The sequence below is a fragment of the Gorilla gorilla genome, chromosome 1 (assembly GCF_029281585.2).
Source record: "Gorilla gorilla gorilla isolate KB3781 chromosome 1, NHGRI_mGorGor1-v2.1_pri, whole genome shotgun sequence".
Taxonomy (NCBI): domain Eukaryota; kingdom Metazoa; phylum Chordata; class Mammalia; order Primates; family Hominidae; genus Gorilla; species Gorilla gorilla.
The window spans coordinates 38,384,061-38,404,104 of record NC_073224.2 but is presented as its reverse complement, the minus strand read 5'-3'; the positions used below and the strand labels follow the sequence as shown (position 1 = coordinate 38,404,104).

Genomic DNA, 20,044 nt, shown 5'->3' with positions numbered 1-20,044 from the left:
TCCAGCCTGGGAGACAGAGCGAGACTCCATCTCAAGAAAAAAAAAAAAGAAAAGATAACTATAAAGGCCATATTACACAAGGCTACTTTTACCAAACAGGATAGGCACTTAACATATAAAGTTTAAATCTCAAGAAAATAATACCAACGGAGAGAAAAACAATTCTGGCAAGAAAAGATTTCTTTTTTTTTTCATACTAAAGATAATTTTCATATTTATTCATAAAATAAATGAGATATATTTCCAGCTGATCTCTTCCAAAGTTCTTTATATGGTTGTTTAAAAATAAATCAAAACATAACAGATACATTTGATGGATAATAAGCATTTTACATTCTGTAATAAATTTTAGAAGATATTGGGGGCAATTCTAAAAAAAAAATAAGTTTATCTAGGATTCCTTCAAGGTTTCCTATTTTGCTTCTCCCATTTTTAAGTTAAGAACACAACAAAAATGCTTTGAACAAAAGCAAAGACAGAGTAGTGTAGCAGTGGGAGGAGGGGGTAGATGCTACTTTACATAGGGTGGCCTTCCCTTACCATTCCTATGTAAAATAGCATACAACATCACTCCTGCATTCCCTTCTTTTCCATTATTTTTATTCACAGTACTCATCACTTCATTTATCTGTCTCCTCTGGTAAAATATAAGCTCCAAGAGGTCAGAGAATTTGTTATGCCCACTGCTGTTATTTCAGTGCCTACCTAGTTCAGTGCCTGGAACATAGTAAGTACTCAATAAACCATGTGGTGAATGAATGAACAAATGAACTAAATGAGATAAGTGTCAATATGGCTTTTTACAGTGGGAGCAGGTAAGTGTGTGTGTGTGTTGGAGAGGGTATGTTGGGTAAGGGCTTGTGGGTATTAATCATAAATCACATTTTAAATTTTAAAATGTATTCATTTTATAGCAAAAAATCTATGTTTATATTTTTCAAATATCATTTTACCTCATTAATATCAGTGTCTGTTTTTACTTCTGACTTTTGAACAGAAATAGCATGTAACTTTGAATTATCAACAAGTTCTCCACAATCATTTGTTGTCTTTCCAGTAGGAAAAGAGTTGTCCTTGAATGTTATGGATTAAGAAATGGGAAGAAAAAAATCATTTAAAAATCATTTATATCTACATATATAAAGAACACCTACAACTCAACAACAAAAAGCAACCCAATTAAAAAACAGGCAAAGGACCTGACTAGACCTTTCTCCAAAGAAGATACACAAATGGACAATAAGCACAAGAAAAGATGCTTAATATCACTAATCATTAGGGAAATGTAATCCATAACACACTGAGATACTATATCACCTCATACCCATTAGGATGGCTATTAAAAAAAAACAGAAAATAATAAATAATAAATGTTGGCTAGGGTTGGAAGTACAAGGAGAGTACAGACCACCAAGCAGATTTAACCTAAAGAAGACTACCCCAAAGCACTTAATAATCAAACTCCCAAAGATCAAGACAGAGTGACACCCTGTCTCAAATACATAAATAAATAAATAAAGTACAGAAGAAAAACAAAACCGTTCAACCCTAGAATGGTACATCTGGCAAAAATGTCTTTCAAACACAAAGGAAAAATAAAAACCTTCCCAGACAAACAAAACCTGAGGGTTTTGCCAGACACTTATCATCAATACCAGATCTATCCTACAAGAAATGCTAAAGGAAGTGCTTCAATCTGAAAGAAAAAGAATACTAAAGAGCACTAAGAAATCATCTGAAGGCACAAAACTCACTGGTAACAGTAAGTACACATAAAAACACAGAATATTGGCTGGGCATGGTGGCTCATGCCTGTAATCCCAGCACTTTGGGAGGCCAAGGCGGGCAGCTCAGATCACCTGAGGTCAGGAGTTGGGAGACCAGCCTGACCAACATGGAGAAACCCTGTCTCTACTAAAAATACAAAATCAGCCAGGCATGGTGGCACACGCCTGTAATCTCAGCTACTCGGGAGGCTGAGGCAGGAGAATTGCTTGAACCCAGGAGGCGGAGATTGTGGTGAGCCAAGATTGTGCCATTGCACTCCAGCCTGGGCAATAAGAGTGAAACTCCGTCTCAGAAAACAAACAAACACAGAATATTATAACACTGTAACGGTGATGTGTAAACTATTCATATTTTAAGCAGAAAGATGAAGAACTGATCAAAAAGAACTACAATTTTTCAAGACACAGATTGTACAATAAGAAATAAAAAGAAACAATAAAAGTTAAGAAGCAAGGAGATTACGTATAGAGATTTTATAACTCTCCTTATCTTGTTTGTTTGTATGTTTGTTTATACAATCAACATTAAGTTGTCGTGAGGTTAAAATAATGGGTTATATTATTTGCAAGACTCATAGTAACCTAAAATCTATAAACATACAACAGATACACAAAAAATAAGAAGCAAGAAATTAAAACATATCACCAGAGAAAATCACCTTCACCAAAAGGAAGACAGGAAGGAAGAAAAGAAGGAAGGGGCCACCACAAAAGAACCAAAAATAAATAACAAAATGGCAGGAGTAAGTCCTTATTTAATAATAAGAATGGATGTAAATGGACCAAATTCTCTAATCAAAAGATATAGAGTGGCAGAATGAATGAAAAACCAAGAATCAACCTACTGTTGCCTACAAGAAACACTCTTCATCTTGACAAACACAGACTGAAAATAGAGCTACAAAAAAAGATATTCCATGCAAATGGAAACCATAAAAGAGGAGTAGTTATACTTTCATCAGACAACATAGATTATACAACAAAAAGTATAAAAAGAGACAAAGAGGGTCATTATATAATGATAAAGTGGTCAATTCAGCAAGAGGATAGAACACTTGTAAATATACATGTACCCAACACTGGAGCACACAGATATAAAAAGCAAGTATTATTGACAGAGCAGGAGCACTGTCATCTTGGACAAACACTGCCACTTTAAGTTCCAGCTCCCTTTCTAGCCTTATGCATTTCAAGGAAATCATTCTCTTCTAATTACAAGCAGCCAGAAAGAGCAGACAGTAAAACACAGACAAGACAGCTCAGGCACAGAGGGAAGTGAAGGGAAAGTCTCTTGGGTAACTGCCAAACTTCACCCTCATACAATGGACCCCAGTAAAACAGTAGGCCTTAATAAGCATATTCCTTTCCCTTCAGGTGCACTAAGATAGGGAACCTAAAAGCAGACTTGGAGGGTATGCCTGCAGCTGCAGAAAGATGTATGGGAACAGACATGCAACTCTCCCTCCCAGATAAGCACAACAAAGAGACACAGAAGCAGTCCAAACCTCTAATAAACTCTCCCACCCTGAATCTTTAAAAACTCTTAGTCTGGGCAGGGCGTGGTGGCTTAGGCCTGTAATCCCAGCACTTTGGGAGGCTTAGGTGGGTGGATCACGAGGTCAGGAGTTCAAGAACAGTCTGGCCAACATAGTGAAACCCCATGCCTACTAAAAATACAAAAAATTAGCCTGGTGTGGTGGTGTGTGCCTGTAATCCCAGCTATTTGGGAGGCTGAGGCAGGAGAATCGTGTGAACCTGGGAGGTGGAGGTTGCAGTGAGCCAAGATCTCGCCATTGCACTCCATCCCAGGTGACAGTGTGGGACTCTATCTCAAAAACAAAACAAAACAAAACAAAAAAAACCTCTTAGTCTGTAAGAGAGTGGGTCTCTGACCTAATTCAGACAGAAGGCTCCTCTCAGGTTTCTTTTCTTTAAAATAAACCTGTCTTGACTGGCGAGCCACCTTTCATGTTTCTTTCCTCTTTCTTTAATTCTTACAATTATTAGATCTAAAGGGAAAGATAAACCCCAATACAATAATAGCTAGAGACTTCAACACCACACTTTCAGCCTTGGACAGATCATCCAGACTGAAAATCAACAAACAAACATCAGACTTAATATGCAGAAAAAACCAAATGGGCCTAATAGATATTTACAGAACATTTCATCCAATGACTAGATAATACACATTCTTCTAAGCACACAGATAATTCTCAAGGATAGACCATATGTCAGGTCAAAAAAAAGTCTTAAAACATTCAATAACATCAAAATAATATCAAGCATCTTCTCTGACCACAAACAAAACAAAACAAAACAAAACAAAAACCCTACAAATCAATCACAGAAGGAATTCTGGGAACTATACAAACACATGGAAATCAACCAACATAACATACCCAAACCTATGGGATACTGCAAAAGCAGTACTAAGAGGGAAGTATATAGGTGTAAGTTTCTACCTCAAAAAAAACAAAAAAAAACTTCAAATAAACAACCTAATGATACATCTTAAAGAATGAGAAAAGCAAGAGGAAACCAAATCCAAAGTTAGTAGAAGAAAAGAAACAATAAAGATCAGAGCAAGGAAACTACAGAAAAGATCAATGAAACAAAGGGTTGGTTTTTGAAGATAAAGGAAACTGATAAACCTTTAGCCACATTAACTAAAAAAACAAAGAGAGCAAACACCCAAATAAATAAAATCAGAGATTAAAAAGGAGACATTACAACTGACACTGCAGAAATTCAAAGGATCAGTAGAAGCTATTATGAGCAACTATATGCCACAAATTGGAAACCCTAGAAAAAAGTGATCAATTGCTAGACACATACAACCTACCTGCCACTAAGCTAGCAGAAGACAAGAAATAACCAAAATCAGAGCCCAACAGAAGGAAACTGAGACACATGCACAAAAAAAAAAAAAAAACATTTTAAAGATCAAAGAATCCAGGAGCTGTTGTTTTTGAAAAAATTAATAAAATAGAGAGGCTACTAGCTACACTAATCAAGAAGAAAAGAGAGATGATCCAAATAAGCACAATTAGAAACAATGAAGGGAATGTTACTACTGACCCCATAGAAATAAAAACAACCATCAGAAACTACTACAAACACCTCCGTGCACACAAACTAGAAAATCTAGAAGAGATGGATAAATTCTTAGACACATACACCCTCACAAGACTGAGCAAGGAAGAAATTGATTCCCTGAACAGCCCAATAATGAGCTCTAAAATTGAATCAGTAATAACAGCCTACCAAGAAAAAAGCTCAGGACCTGATGAAATCGCAGTCAAGTTCTAGCAGATGTACAAAGAAGAGCTAGTACCATTCCTACAGAAACTATGCTAAAACAATTGAGGAGGAAGAACTTCTCTCCCAAAATCATTCTATGAGGCCAGCATCATCTTGATACCAAAACCTGGCAGACACACACACACACACACACACACACACACACACACACACACACACAAATTCAAGCCAATATCCTTGATGAATATTGATGCAAAAATCCTCAACAAAATACCTGCAAACTGAATACAGCAGCACATCAAAAAATAATCCACTATGATCAAGTAGGCTACATCCCCAGGATCCAAGGTTGGCTCAACATACACAAATCAATAAATGTGATTCATCACATAAACAGAACTAAAGACAAAAACCGTATGATTATCTCAACAGATGCAAAAAAGGCTTTCAATAAATTTCAATATCCTTCATGTTAAAAACTCTCAATAAACCAGGTGTTGAAGGAACATACCTCAAAATAATAAGAGTCATCTATGACAAACCCACAGCTAACATTATACTGAATGGGCAAAAGCTGGAAGCATTCCCCTTGAAAAACAGCAAAAGACAAGGATGTCCTCTCTCACCACTCCTATTCAACATAGTACTGGAAGTTCTGGCCAGAGCAATCAGGCAAGAGAAAGAAATAAAGTGCATCCAAATAGGAAGAGAGAAGTCAAACTATCTCTGTTTGCATACAACATGATTCTTTACCTATAGTTTCAGCCCCAAAGCTGCTCCTTCAGCTGATAAACAGCTTTAGCAAAGTTGCAGGATACAAAATCAATGTACAGAAATCACTAGCATTCCTATATACTAACAACAATCAAGCCAAGAGCCAAATTGTGAATGAATTCCCATTCACAATTGCCATAAAAAGAATAAAATACTTAGAAATACAGCTAACCAGGGAGGTGAAAGATCTCTACAAAGAGAATTACAAAACACTGCTCAAAAAATCAGAGAAGACACAGAGAAATAGAAAAACATCCCATGTTCATAGAATCAATATCATTAAAATGGCTATACTGACCAAAGCAATTTACAGATTCAATGCTATTCCTATCAAACTATCAATGACATTCTTCACAGAACTAGAAAAAATTATTTTAAAATTTATGTGGATCCAAAAAAGAGCCCAGATAGCCAAGGCAATCTGAAGCAAAAAGAATAAAGCTGGAAGAATCACATCACCCAACTTCAAACTACACTACAAGGCTACAGTGACCAAAAGAGAATGGTACTGGTGCAAAAACAGGCACATAGACCAATGGAACAGAATAGAGAGCCCAGAAATGAGGCCCCATATCTATGACCATCTGATCTTTGACAAAGCTAACAAAAACAAGCAATGAGAGAAACACTCCCTGTTCAATAAATGGTGCTGAGATAACTAGCTAGCCATATGCAGAAGATTGAAGCTGGACTCCTTCCTTACACCATATATAAACATCAATTCATGATGGATTAAAGACTTAAATGCAAAACCCAAAACTATAAAAACCCTGGAAGACAACCTAGGCAGTACCATTCTGGACACAGGAATGGGCAAAGATTTAATGATGAAGACACAAAAAGCCATTGCAACAAAAGCAAAAATTGACAAACAGGATCTAATTAAACTTAAGAGCTTCTGCACAGGAAAAGAAACTATCAACAGAGTAAACAGACAACCTACATAATGGGGGAAAATATTTGCAAACTTTGTATCTGACAAAGGTCTAATATCCAGCATATATAAGGAACGTAAACAAATTTACAAGAAAAACACAACCCACTAAAAAGTGGGCAAAGGACATGAACAAACACTTCTCAAAAGAAGACATACAGCAGCCAATAAGCATACGAAAAAGAGCTCAATATCACTGATCATTAGAAAAATGCAAATCAAAACCACAATAAGATACCATCTCACACCAGTCAGAATGGTTATTATTAAAAAGTTAAAAAATAACGGATGCTGGTGAGGTTGCGGAGAAAAGGGAACCCTTATACACTGCTGGTGGGAGTGTAAATTAGTTCAACCATTGTGGAAAACAGTATGGCGATTACTCAAAGAGCTAAAAGGAGAACTACCATTTGACCCAGCAGTCCCGTTACTGGGTACATACCCAAAGGGATATAAAGCATTCTACCATAAAGACACATGAACACCAATGTTCACTGCAGCACTGTTCACAATAGCAAAGATATGGAATCAACCTATATGCCCATCAATGACAGACTGGATAAAGAAAATGTGGTACATATACACCATGGAATATGATGCAGCCATATAAAAGAATGAGATCACGTGTTTTACAGGAACATGGATGGAGCTAGAGGTGATCATCCTTAGCAAACTAATGCAAGAACACAAAACCAAATACTGTATGTTCTCACTTATAAGTGGGAGCTAAATGATAAGAACTTATGAACACAAATAAGGAAACAACAGACACTGGGGTCTACTTGAGCCAGGAAGGTGGAAGGAGGGAGAGGGGCAGAAAAGATCATTATTGGGTATTGAGCTTAATACTTGGGTAATGTAATAATATGTACAACAAACCCCCATGACCCATGTTTATTTATGTAAAAACCTTCACATGTACCCCCAAACCTAAAATAAAAATTAAAAAAAAATTAAACTGAGAAGTCTTTCCAAAGAGTCTCACATTATCTACAACTCTACACCCAGTGAAAATATCCTTTATAAATGATGGTGACATAAAGTTCCTTTTCAACAATTAAAAACCGAGGGAACTCTTTCCCAGCATTACTGCAACTGAAAGAAATACTAGATTGTTTTTCAGGAAGAAGGAAAATGACCCCACACAAACAGAAACAAGCAAAAGGAAACAACACAAGAAATGGTAATTATATGGATAAACATAAATGGATATTGACCATTCAAAACAATACTTTTAATGTCTTCTGAGTTAAAATACATGAACAACTAAAAATGTATTTAAAATACAGTAAAAGAATGCTGTAAAAGGCAAGAGGAAAATAAATGGAGTTGAAGAGTTCTAAAGTTTTAGCAGTACCATGGAAGTGATAAAAGTAACAAAAATAATTTGTATTAGCCTGTAAGAATAGCTGGTTTTAGATTAATCGATTTTTTAATTCTTTTAATATTTTTCCTTCTTTTAGCTTTTTAGACATCCTATCACTATCTTTTAGTGGTTACTCTAGAGCATGGGTCAGCAAACCTTTTCTGTAAGGGGCCAGATAGGAAATATTTTACTTTTTGTGGACCATATATGGTGGTCGGTCACAACAACTGAATTTTGCCTTTGTAGTGCAAAAGTTGCCACAGACAATGGGTAAACAAATGGGCGTGGCTATAGTCCAACAAAACTAATTTATAAAAACTGGCTGCCACAGGATTTGGCCTATGGGCTATATTTTGTTGACACTTGGTCTAAGTAGAAATTCTTAAATTGTCTACCAAAGAAAAGTTATTACAAATGATAAGTGAGCTTAGTAAGGTTACAGATACAAGGTCAATATGCAAAATCAACTGCATTGCATTTCTTTTACCAGCAATGAATAATTAGAAACTGTATTTAAAATAGGGTACCATTTTTAATACCATCAAAATATGAAATAGGTAGTTTAAAACAAAAATGTGCAATATTTGCACACTGAGTTCTACAAAACACTGAAGAGATAAATCAAAGAAGATCTAAATAAAGGAAAAAGTCTACCATGTTCAGGGCTTTAAAAGACTGAATATTGTTAAGATGTCAATTCTCCCCAGGTTGATCTATATATTCAATGCAATCTCAATCAAAATCTCAGTAGGCCTTTTGAATAAATCTGCTAGTTAATTATAAGATATATTTGAAAAAGTAAATGAATTAAAATAGTTAAAACAATTTTGAAAAAGAACAAAGCTGAAGAATACATACTACCTGATTTCAAGACTTATTATAAAATTATAGTTATGCAGACTGTGAGATATTGGTGGAAGGACAGATTCACAGATCACTGGACTAGAAAAAAGCATTCAGAAATAGACTCATGAATATATTTAATTAATCAATTTTCTACCAGATGTTAGGGTAATTGTCTGGAGGAAGATTAGTCTTTTCAACAAACTACTGGAGTGATTAAATACCAACATATAACAATATATACCTCAAACCACACCTGACACCATTTGCAAAAATTAACTCAAAAAGGATCACAGATATAATATCCAGAAGTATAAAACTTCTAAAAGAAAATATTGAAAAAATTCATCATGCTGTTGCATTAGGAAACAATGCTTTAGATCGGAAACCAAAAACCCAAACCTTTAAAAGAAAAAATGGATAAATTGAACTTCATAAAAATTAAAAACTCTTGTTTATCAAAAGCCACTTAAGAAAATTAAGACAATTTATGGACTGGGATAAAATATTTGTGGAACACAGATATCATGTAGTTTTTACATGTATAAATTCCCTCTAAGCGCTGCCTATAGTAAGTTTTGTTATGTTGTGTTTTCATTTTCATTCATTTATAAAATTGTATTTTATTCTAATTTCCCTTGTGATTTCTGCTTTGACTCATTGGTTATTTAGGAGTATGTTATTTAATTTCCATATATTTGTGACCTTTCCCAAACTTTCTTCTGTTATTGATTTCTAATTCTAATTTATGTTGGTTGGAGAACATACTTTGTATTTTAATCATTTTAAGTTTATTGAGATCTGTTTTATCACCTAACATATGAAGACTTTTACTTTTTGAAACACTCTCCACTTGGTATCCATGGGTTGCAATGATGATTTAGGATTAGTTGATTTTATAACAAAATTTTTCAGAAACTTTTAGGATGGTAGAAAAGACATTTATTATTTATAGGTTTGACCAATCACATTATGTCTTATGCTATTTTCTTATCACTTTACTGTTGTCACACTGTCTTCTTCTCACTTTTTCAAATATGCTTCTTGTTCTGTAGGGTATATGACACACTTTTTAGGGATGACTTGACCACCCTTTCTTCTTGATTTCCTCATTAACTCCTATCAACGAAACTTCTCCCAGACCAGATTCAGTCTCACAATACCCCAAACATCTTCTTTGTGGCATTTATTGTAATGTTAAATATATTTGTGTGGTCAGTAGATTAATATCTCTCCCTTCCTCTAGACTGTAAACTACATTAGAGCAAAAACTGTCTATTTTGCTCAGCATTGTATGTCCAGGATCTAACAAAGTATCTGACAAGTGACATGTGTGAAATAAATAATACTTTATTTTTAATGTCAGGTTTATTGAGGTATAATTTATATCCAGTAAAATTCATGCTTCTCAGGTATGCAGTTCTAATGAATTTTGACAATCACATACAGTTAACAACCACTACAATCACAATGACTGACTAAATGTAGTACATTTCTGTCATCTAAAAAATTATATCAGGCCCCTTTATAGAAGGTTCCTCTCACCCCCACCTAGCCCATGGCAATCACTGACTTGATTTCTGCCCTTCCAGTTTTGGTTTGCCAAAATGTCATATAAATGGAATCATATAATATATAGTGTTTTGAGTCTGGCTTCCTTCACTTAACATTTGAGATTTATTCGTGTTGCATAAGTAAGTATAATATTTCACTCATTTTTATTGCTGAGAAGTACTGCATTTCATGGCTATCCACTTATAGATATTTAAATTATTTCCAGATTTGAACAATTATGAACAAAGCCATTATAAATATTTACATATGGTTTTTCTCCATAGAAAAATGTTTTCTGCTTTTTGCAGTAAATGGCTAGGAGGAGGCTTGCTACATTATAGGGTAAGTTTATGTTTATCTTTATAAGAAATTGCCCAATTGTTATCCAGAGCATCTGTATCCTTTTGCATTCCCACCAGCCATGTACTAGAGTTCCAGTTGCTCCTCATCCTCATGAGCGCTTTGTATTGTTGGTATTGTTTTAGCCATTCTAGTAGGTATGTAAAAGTGTCTCACTGTGATTTTAATTTGTATTTCTCTAATGTCTAATGATTTATAGCATCTTTAAAACACTTATTTGCAATCTGTTTCTTCTTTGATGAAATGTCTGCTTAGATCTTTCACCCATTTTAAAATTAACTTGTTTGGGATTTTTTTTAATTGACAAGAAAATCAATAAAACCAAAAGCTGGTTTTTAAAAAGATCAACAAAATTAACAAATGTTTAACTAGACTAAGAAAATAAGAGAAAAGCCTCAAATTACTAAAATCTGTAATGAAAGAGAAGATATCATTATTGACCTTACAGAAATCAAAACAATTATAAGTGAATACTATAAACAACTGTATACCAACAATTTAAATAAGTTAGATAAAATGGACAAAATCCTAGAAAGACATAAATTACCAAAATTGTATCAGGAATAAATAGAAAATCTAAACAAATCTATAACAAGTAAAGAGATTTAATTAGTAATTTTAATACATCCCACACACGCACAAAAGCTGAGGCCCAGACTTCACAGATGAATCTTTTAAACATTTCAGGAAGAATTAACACCGATCCTTCATAAAATTTTCAGAAGATAGGTGGTAATAACGCTACCCAATTCATTCTATGAGGTGAGTCTTATCCTGAATCCAAAACCAGACAAACACATCACAAGAAAACTACAGACCAATGTCCTTTACGAATATAGATGTGAACATTTTCAACAAAATAATACCAGACTGAATCCAGCAGCATATACAAAGGATAATAAACTAAAATTAAGTGGGATTTATCCCAAGAATGCAAAATTGGTTCCATTTATGAAAATGTATGTATGTAATGTAATATGCTACATTAATAAAGTAAAAGACATACGGTCATCTCAACAGACAGAAAAAAAAAGCATTTGACAAAATCCAACACTATTTCATGACAAAAACATGCAAGAAAGATAGATGGTGATATGGTTTGGATTTGTGTCTTCAACCAAATCTCATGCCGAATTGTAATCCCCAGTGTTGAAGGAGGGGTCTGGTGGAAGGTGACTGGACTAAGGGGAAAGATTTCCTCTGTGCTGTTTTCATGATAGTAAGTTCTCATGATACCTGGTTGTTTTAAAGAGTGTGTAGCACCTCCCCCTACATCTCTTTCTCCTGATCCAGCCATGTAAAACATGCCTGCTTCCCTCTTCACCTTCTGCCATGATTGTAAGTTTCCTGAGGCCTCCCAGACATGCTTCCCGTATAGACTGTGGAACCATGAGCCAATCAGACCTCTTCTCATTATAAATTACCTAGTCTCAGGTAGTTTTTTATGACAATATGACAACAAACTAATACAGATGGGAACTTCCTCAACTTGATAGGAAGCATCTGTGAAAAACCCACAGGCACATCATACTTAATGATGAAAGACGGTATGTTTTCCTCCTGAGCTCTGGAACAAGACAGGGATGTTCGCTTTCACCATTCCTAATCAACACTGTATTGAAGTACTTACTAGCCAGAGGAATTAGGCAATAAAAAGAAATAAAAGGTAACAGATTGGTAAAGAAGTAAAATTATCCTATTTGCAGATGACATGATTTTGCATAAAGAAAATCCTAAACAATTAGTTTTAAAAACCTATCAGGGATAATAAAAAAAGTTCAACAAAGTAGCAGGATATAAGATCAATAAACAAAAATCATTTGTATTTCAATATGCTGGCAATGAACAACTGAAAAATAAAATTTAAAAATAATTCCATTCACAACAGCATAAAAAATGATAAAATATTTACAAAAAATTTTACCAAAAAAAGCATGATTCATACACTGAAAACCACAAAATATTGAAAGAAATTAAAGAATGCCTACATAAATGGAAAGACAGACCATGTTCATGGATTGGAAGACTATACTATTAGAATGAAAATACTCCTCGTATTTATCTCCAGTTTTAATGCTGTCTCTATCAAAATTCTAGCTGAATATTTGCAGAAATTGTCAAGCTGATTCTAAAATTCATGTGAAAATGCAAGGGACCCACAATAGCCAAAACAATGTTGAAAAAGAAGAGCAATGTTAAAAAATTCCCAATTCCTAATTTCAAAACTTACTACAAAGCTATAGTAATCAAGACAGTATGGTACTGGCATAAGGACAGACATGGAGCAATGAAATGAAATTGAGGGTCTGAAAATAAACCCACACATTTTTGGTCAGCTAATTGTCAACGAGGGTGCCAAGACAATTCAATAGAAAGAAATAGTGTTATTCTTTTCAACAAATAGTACTGGGACAACTGGATATTCGTATACAAAAGAAGAAATTTGGACCCTATCTCATACCATCTACAAAAATTAACTCAAAATGCATCAAAGCCTAAATGCAAGAGCTAAAGTTATAAGATCTTAGATAAAAACAAGAGTAAATCTTCAAGACTTTGGATTAGGCAATGATTTCTTAGATACACTTAAAGCACAATCAATCAAATACAAGTTAAATTAAATAAAAATAAAATTAAAAATTAAATAAAAATTAGAAATTAAAAACTTTTTTACTCCAAAGGATACTATTAAAAAAAGAAAAGATGACCCACAGAATCTAATAAATAAAGAACTCTTAGAACTCAGCAATCAAAAGACAAATAACTTAGCTGGGCATGATGGCATGAACCTGTAGTCCCAGCTATGTGGGAGGCTGAGGTGAGAGTATCACTTGAGCCCAGGAGTTCAAGACAAGTCTGAGAAACACAAGACCCCATCTAAATTAATTAATTAATTAACTAACACAATTTAAAAATGAACAGAGTTTGAAGAGATATTTCCTCAAAGAACATATATAAATGGCCAAAAAGCACATGCAAAGATGTTCAACATCATTAGTCATTATGGAAATATTATACTAATCAATATTGTTAAGAGGTCAGTGGAAACAGATTCAACAATGATTGATGCTTTTTATCAGACATTTACTGTGTTTATTCTCAAACATTATGGCATAGGTATTACTGTTATCTTCATTTTATAGATGAGAAAATTGAAGTCTAAAGAATTTATTTATTTATATATTTAGTGATCACTGCAGTCTCAACCTCCTGGGCTCAAGCGATCCTCCCACCTCAGCCTCCCGAGTAGCTGGGACTACAGGCATGCAGCATCATGCCTGGCTAGTTTTCTTAGTTTTGATGTTGTTGTTGTTGTTGTTTTTGTAGAGATGGGGTTTCGCTTTGTTGCCCAGACTGGTCTTGAACTCCTGGACTCAAGTGATCCTCCCACCTCAGCCTCCCAAAGTGTTGGGATTACGGGTGTGAACCACCATGCCCAGCCAAATTTATTCAACCTCTGTTGGGTTAATAGCTCAACTAAGTAAAACTAGCAAGAGTCAAATCAGAGATTAAAACCCATGTGGTCTGACTCCACAAAACATAAATATACATATATATTTGAGATAAGATCTCACTCTGTTGCCCAGGCTGGAGTGGAGTGGCATGATCACAGCTCACTGAAGGCTCAACCTCCCAGGCTCAAGTGATCCTCCCACATCAGCCTCCCAAGTAGCTGGGACCACAGGTGTGTGCCAGTGCCATCGTGCACAGCTAATTTTTGTATTTTTTGTGGAGACAGGGTCTCGCCATGTTGCCTAGGCTGATCTTAAACTCCTGGACCCAAGTAATACATCCTCATTGGTCTCCCAAGTGTTGTGATTACAGGCGTGAGCCACTGTGCCTGACCTATATATATTATTCCTGTAACATAAAAAATGCATACAGGAGACATTGTGTTTAAAAAACGAGCTATAAGTTAGTATACTAGGATTACAACAATGGAAAAACATTTAGGAAAAGACTACAAAAATCATATAAAAATGATAAGATGTTGTAATTCAGTGACAGAATTAAGGGTGATATTTGTTTTCTAAATTTGCTATGATATGATGAATTAATTATATCTTTCAAAAACTATGTTAAGAATATAAAGACCTTTCCTAAACACACACACACATTGTTTTAAAGGAAATAAAATTATAATGCACTATCACTAAATAGTTGTGTTCTTACATAGGTTAAAATCCTGGCACTGACTCAAACCAGTTATAAGTCCTTAGATAAGTGATGTTAGCTCTGTAGATTCAGTAATAATTAGAAAAACAAAATATTATCTTGAATAATCTTCAAAATTTTTTGAATTGATATATTTTCAGCTACCTAGTTATAAAACTTTAATTAGCCTAAAATATTATTAAATTTTGATAAATAGAAATTAAAGTATGCCAACATTTCAATTCATAGTCCTGTTTACCAGCTACAAAGTATGCCATCATTTCAATTAATATTCCTGTTTCACCAGTTACAGTAGATATATCCAGTTGTGGAAAATAAGAAAAATGCTTTGTTTTTAACAGTAGTGTTTAGAAGGTAAAAATGTTTTTCAGATAGTTTTTTCACTGGGAAAATATTCAACAGATATTTCTTGGAATTGACTAAAATTCCATTTGGACTTTGTAGCTCCTTCCAGAATTCTCACATATCTTTAAAAACTAACTCTGAACTTGGAAGACAGAGTATACTTAGGCACAGAATTGCCAGATATAACAAATAAAAAATATATTTGCTAAATTATCAGAGAAATCTGAATTTCAGATAAACAATAATTTTAACATAGGTAATACTTGAAGTATACTAAAATTATTTATCATTTATGTGAAATTCAAATTTTACTGCGCATCCTATAGCACCGATATTAAGTAAGGTATTACCAAATAATAAGTTCTGTTAATAGCAAAAATGAGTACATGTACTCTGCCACAAGGAGAATTTTCAAACTCTAGCTTAAATTATTGAATATTTCCTCCATATGTGACAATGTTAAAATATTATAATTGTAAGTTACTTTTTGAGTTCAAAAAAGTAATTTACCTGATAAGATTTTCATTCTTTTTTTCCACTGAAAATGGCATTGCAGCAGAACCATTAAATAATTCCAAAAGTAGTGTGACTGCAGTGTTCATAAGTTGATGAATGAGTTCCTGAAATATGTAGTCAACCAGCATTACAAACTTGAAAAATGTTTCTAATAAACGTCTATATTTAGGCAGCTTGAAATGTGTTGTGTCATCTTCAGAGAGTTTTGACTCAAAATACTCTTTGATTTCATTCTTTTCTGCAACCTACAATTTAAAAAACAATTGAGAAACAAGTATTGATTTTCTATGTTTTTTTTTTTTTTTTTTTTTTTTACATTTTTTTTTTATTATACTTTAAGTTTTAGGGTACATGTGCAAATTGTGCAGGTTAGTTACATACGTATACATGTGCCATTCTGGTGCACTGCACCCACTAACTCGTCATCTAGCATTAGGTATATCTCCCAATGCTATCCCTCCCCCCTCCCCCAACCCCACAACAGTCCCCAGAGTGTGATATTCCCCTTCCTGTGTCCATGTGATCTCATTGTTCAATTCCCGCCTATGAGTGAGAATATGCAGTGTTTGGTTTTTTGTTCTTGCGATAGTTTACTGAGAATGATGGTTTCCAATTTCATCCATGTCCCTACAAAGGACATGAACTCATCATTTTTTATGGCTGCATAGTATTCCATAGTGTATATGTGCCACATTTTCTTAATCCAGTCTATTGTTGTTGGACATTTGGGTTGGTTCCAAGTCTTTGCTATTGTGAATAATGCCGCAATAAACATACGTGTGCATGTGTCTTTATAGCAGCATGATATATAGTCCTTTGGGTATATACCCAGTAATGGGATGGCTGGGTCAAATGGTATTTCTAGTTCTAGATCCCTGAGGAATCACCACACTGACTTCCATAATGGTTGAACTAGTTTACAGTCCCACCAACAGTGTAAAAGTGTTCCTATTTCTCCACATCCTCTCCAGCACCTGTTGTTTCCTGACTTTTTAATGATTGCCATTCTAACTGGTGTGAGATGATATCTCATAGTGGTTTTGATTTGCATTTCTCTGATGGCCAGTGATGATGAGCATTTTTTCATGTGTTTTTTGGCTGCATAAATGTCTTCTTTTGAGAAGTGTCTGTTCATGTCCTTCGCCCACTTTTTGATGGGGTTGTTTGTTTTTTTCTTGTAAATTTGTTTGAGTTCATTGTAGATTCTGGATATCAGCCCTTTGTCAGATGAGTAGGTTGTGAAAATTTTCTCCCATGTTGTAGGTTGCCTGTTCACTCTGATGGTAGTTTCTTTTGCTGTGCAGAAGCTCTTTAGTTTAATTAGATCCCATTTGTCAATTTTGTCTTTTGTTGCCATTGCTTTTGGTGTTTTGGACATGAAGTCCTTGCCCATGCCTATGTCCTGAATGGTAATGCCTAGGTTTTCTTCTAGGGTTTTTATGGTTTTAGGTCTAACGTTTAAATCTTTAATCCATCTTGAATTGATTTTTGTATAAGGTGTAAGGAAGGGATCCAGTTTCAGCTTTCTACATATGGCTAGCCAGTTTTCCCAGCACCATTTATTAAATAGGGAATCCTTTCCCCATTGCTTGTTTTTCTCAGGTTTGTCAAAGATCAGATAGTTGTAGGTATGCGGCGTTATTTCTGAGGGCTCTGTTCTGTTCCATTGATCTATATCTCTGTTTTGGTACCAGTACCATGCTGTTTTGGTTACTGTAGCCCTGTAGTATAGTTTGAAGTCAGGTAGCGTGATGCCTCCAGCTTTGTTCTTTTGGCTTAGGATTGACTTGGCGATGCGGGCTCTTTTTTGGTTCCATATGAACTTTAAAGTAGTTTTTTCCAATTCTGTGAAGAAAGTCATTGGTAGCTTGATGGGGATGGCATTGAATCTGTAAATGACCTTGGGCAGTATGGCCATTTTCACGATATTGATTCTTCCTACCCATGAGCATGGAATGTTCTTCCATTTGTTTGTATCCTCTTTTATTTCCTTGAGCAGTGGTTTGTAGTTAGCCTTGAAGAGGTCCTTCACATCCCTTGTAAGTTGGATTCCTAGGTATTTTATTCTCTTTGAAGCAATTGTGAATGGGAGTTCACTCATGATTTGGCTCTCTGTTTGTCTGTTGTTGGTGTATAAGAATGCTTGTGATTTTTGTACATTGATTTTGTATCCTGAGACTTTGCTGAAGTTGCTTATCAGCTTAAGGAGATTTTGGGCTGAGACAATGGGGTTTTCTAGATAAACAATCATGTCGTCTGCAAACAGGGACAATTTGACTTCCTCTTTTCCTAATTGAATACCCTTTATTTCCTTCTCCTGCCTGATTGCCCTGGCCAGAACTTCCAACACTATGTTGAATAGGAGCGGTGAGAGAGGGCATCCCTGTCTTGTGCCAGTTTTCAAAGGGAATGCTTCCAGTTTTTGCCCATTCAGTATGATATTGGCTGTGGGTTTGTCATAGATAGCTCTTATTATTTTGAAATACGTCCCATCAATACCTAATTTATTGAGAGTTTTTAGCATGAAGGGTTGTTGAATTTTGTCAAAGGCTTTTTCTGCATCTATTGAGATAATCATGTGGTTTTTGTCTTTGGCTCTGTTTATATGCTGGATTACATTTATTGATTTGTGTATATTGAACCAGCCTTGCATCCCAGGGATGAAGCCCACTTGATCATGGTGGATAAGCTTTTTGATGTGCTGCTGGATTCGGTTTGCCAGTATTTTATTGAGGATTTTTGCATCAATGTTCATCAACGATATTGGTCTAAAATTCTCTTTTTTGGTTGTGTCTCTGCCCGGCTTTGGTATCAGAATGATGCTGGCCTCATAAAATGAGTTAGGGAGGATTCCCTCTTTTTCTATTGATTGGAATAGTTTCAGAAGGAATGGTACCAGTTCCTCCTTGTACCTCTGGTAGAATTCGGCTGTGAATCCATCTGGTCCTGGACTCTTTTTGGTTGGTAAACTATTGATTATTGCCACAATTTCAGCTCCTGTTATTGGTCTATTCAGAGATTCAACTTCTTCCTGGTTTAGTCTTGGGAGAGTGTATGTGTCGAGGAATGTATCCATTTCTTCTAGATTTTCTAGTTTATTTGCGTAGAGGTGTTTGTAGTATTCTCTGATGGTAGTTTGTATTTCTGTGGGATCGGTGGTGATATCCCCTTTATCATTTTTTATTGCTTCTATTTGATTATTCTTTTTTTCTTTATTAGTCTTGCTAGCGGTCTATCAATTTTGTCGATCCTTTCAAAAAACCAGCTCCTGGATTCATTGATTTTTTGAAGGGTTTCTTGTGTCTCTATTTCCTTCAGTTCTGCTCTGATTTTAGTTATTTCTTGCCTTCTGCTAGCTTTTGAATGTGTTTGCACTTGCTTTTCTAGTTCTTTTAATTGTGATGTTAGGGTGTCAATTTTGGATCTTTCCTGCTTTCTCTTGTGGGCATTTAGTGCTATAAATTTCCCTCTACACACTGCTTTGTATGCATCCCAGAGATTCTGGTATGTTGTGTCTTTGTTCTCGTTCGTTTCAAAGAACATCTTTATTTCTGCCTTCATTTCATTATGTACCCAGTAGTCATTCAGGAGCAGGTTGTTCAGTTTCCATGTAGTTGAGCGGTTTTGAGTGAGATTTTTAATCCTGAGTTCTAGTTTGATTGCACTGTGGTCTGAGAGACAGTTTGTTATAATTTCTGTTCTTTTACATTTGCTGAGGAGAGCTTTACTTCCAACTATGTGGTCAATTTTGGAATAGGTGTGGTGTGGTGCTGAAAAAAATGTATATTCTGTTGATTTGGGGTGGAGAGTTCTGTAGATGTCTATTAGGTCCGCTTGGTGCAGAGCTGAGTTCAATTCCTGGGTATCCTTGTTGACTTTCTGTCTCGTTGATCTGTCTAATGTTGACAGTGGGGTGTTAAAGTCTCCCATTATTAATGTGTGGGAGTCTAAGTCTCTTTGTAGGTCACTCAGGACTTGCTTTATGAATCTTGGTGCTCCTGTATTGGGTGCATATATATTTAGGATAGTTAGCTCCTCTTGTTGAATTGATCCCTTTACCATTATGTAATGGCCTTCTTTGTCTCTTTTGATCTTTGTTGGTTTAAAGTCTGTTTTATCAGAGAC

The 20,044-nt window shown here is 35.1% G+C and overlaps 1 protein-coding gene across 2 annotated transcripts in view; it reads right to left on the bottom strand.

Moving 5' to 3' along the window:
* Positions 1–20,044, bottom strand: part of DNAH14 (dynein axonemal heavy chain 14) — a 186,796-nt gene that overhangs the window by 70,681 nt on the left and 96,071 nt on the right. The window contains exon 11 of one of the 2 annotated variants that reach the window (XM_055372090.2): positions 15,914–16,164. The exons of the other annotated variant lie outside the window; for it this stretch is intronic. Coding sequence (XP_055228065.2) covers positions 15,914–16,164 — 251 coding nt within the window. The remainder of the gene's footprint in view (positions 1–15,913; positions 16,165–20,044) is intronic. 2 annotated transcript variants of the gene reach the window in all.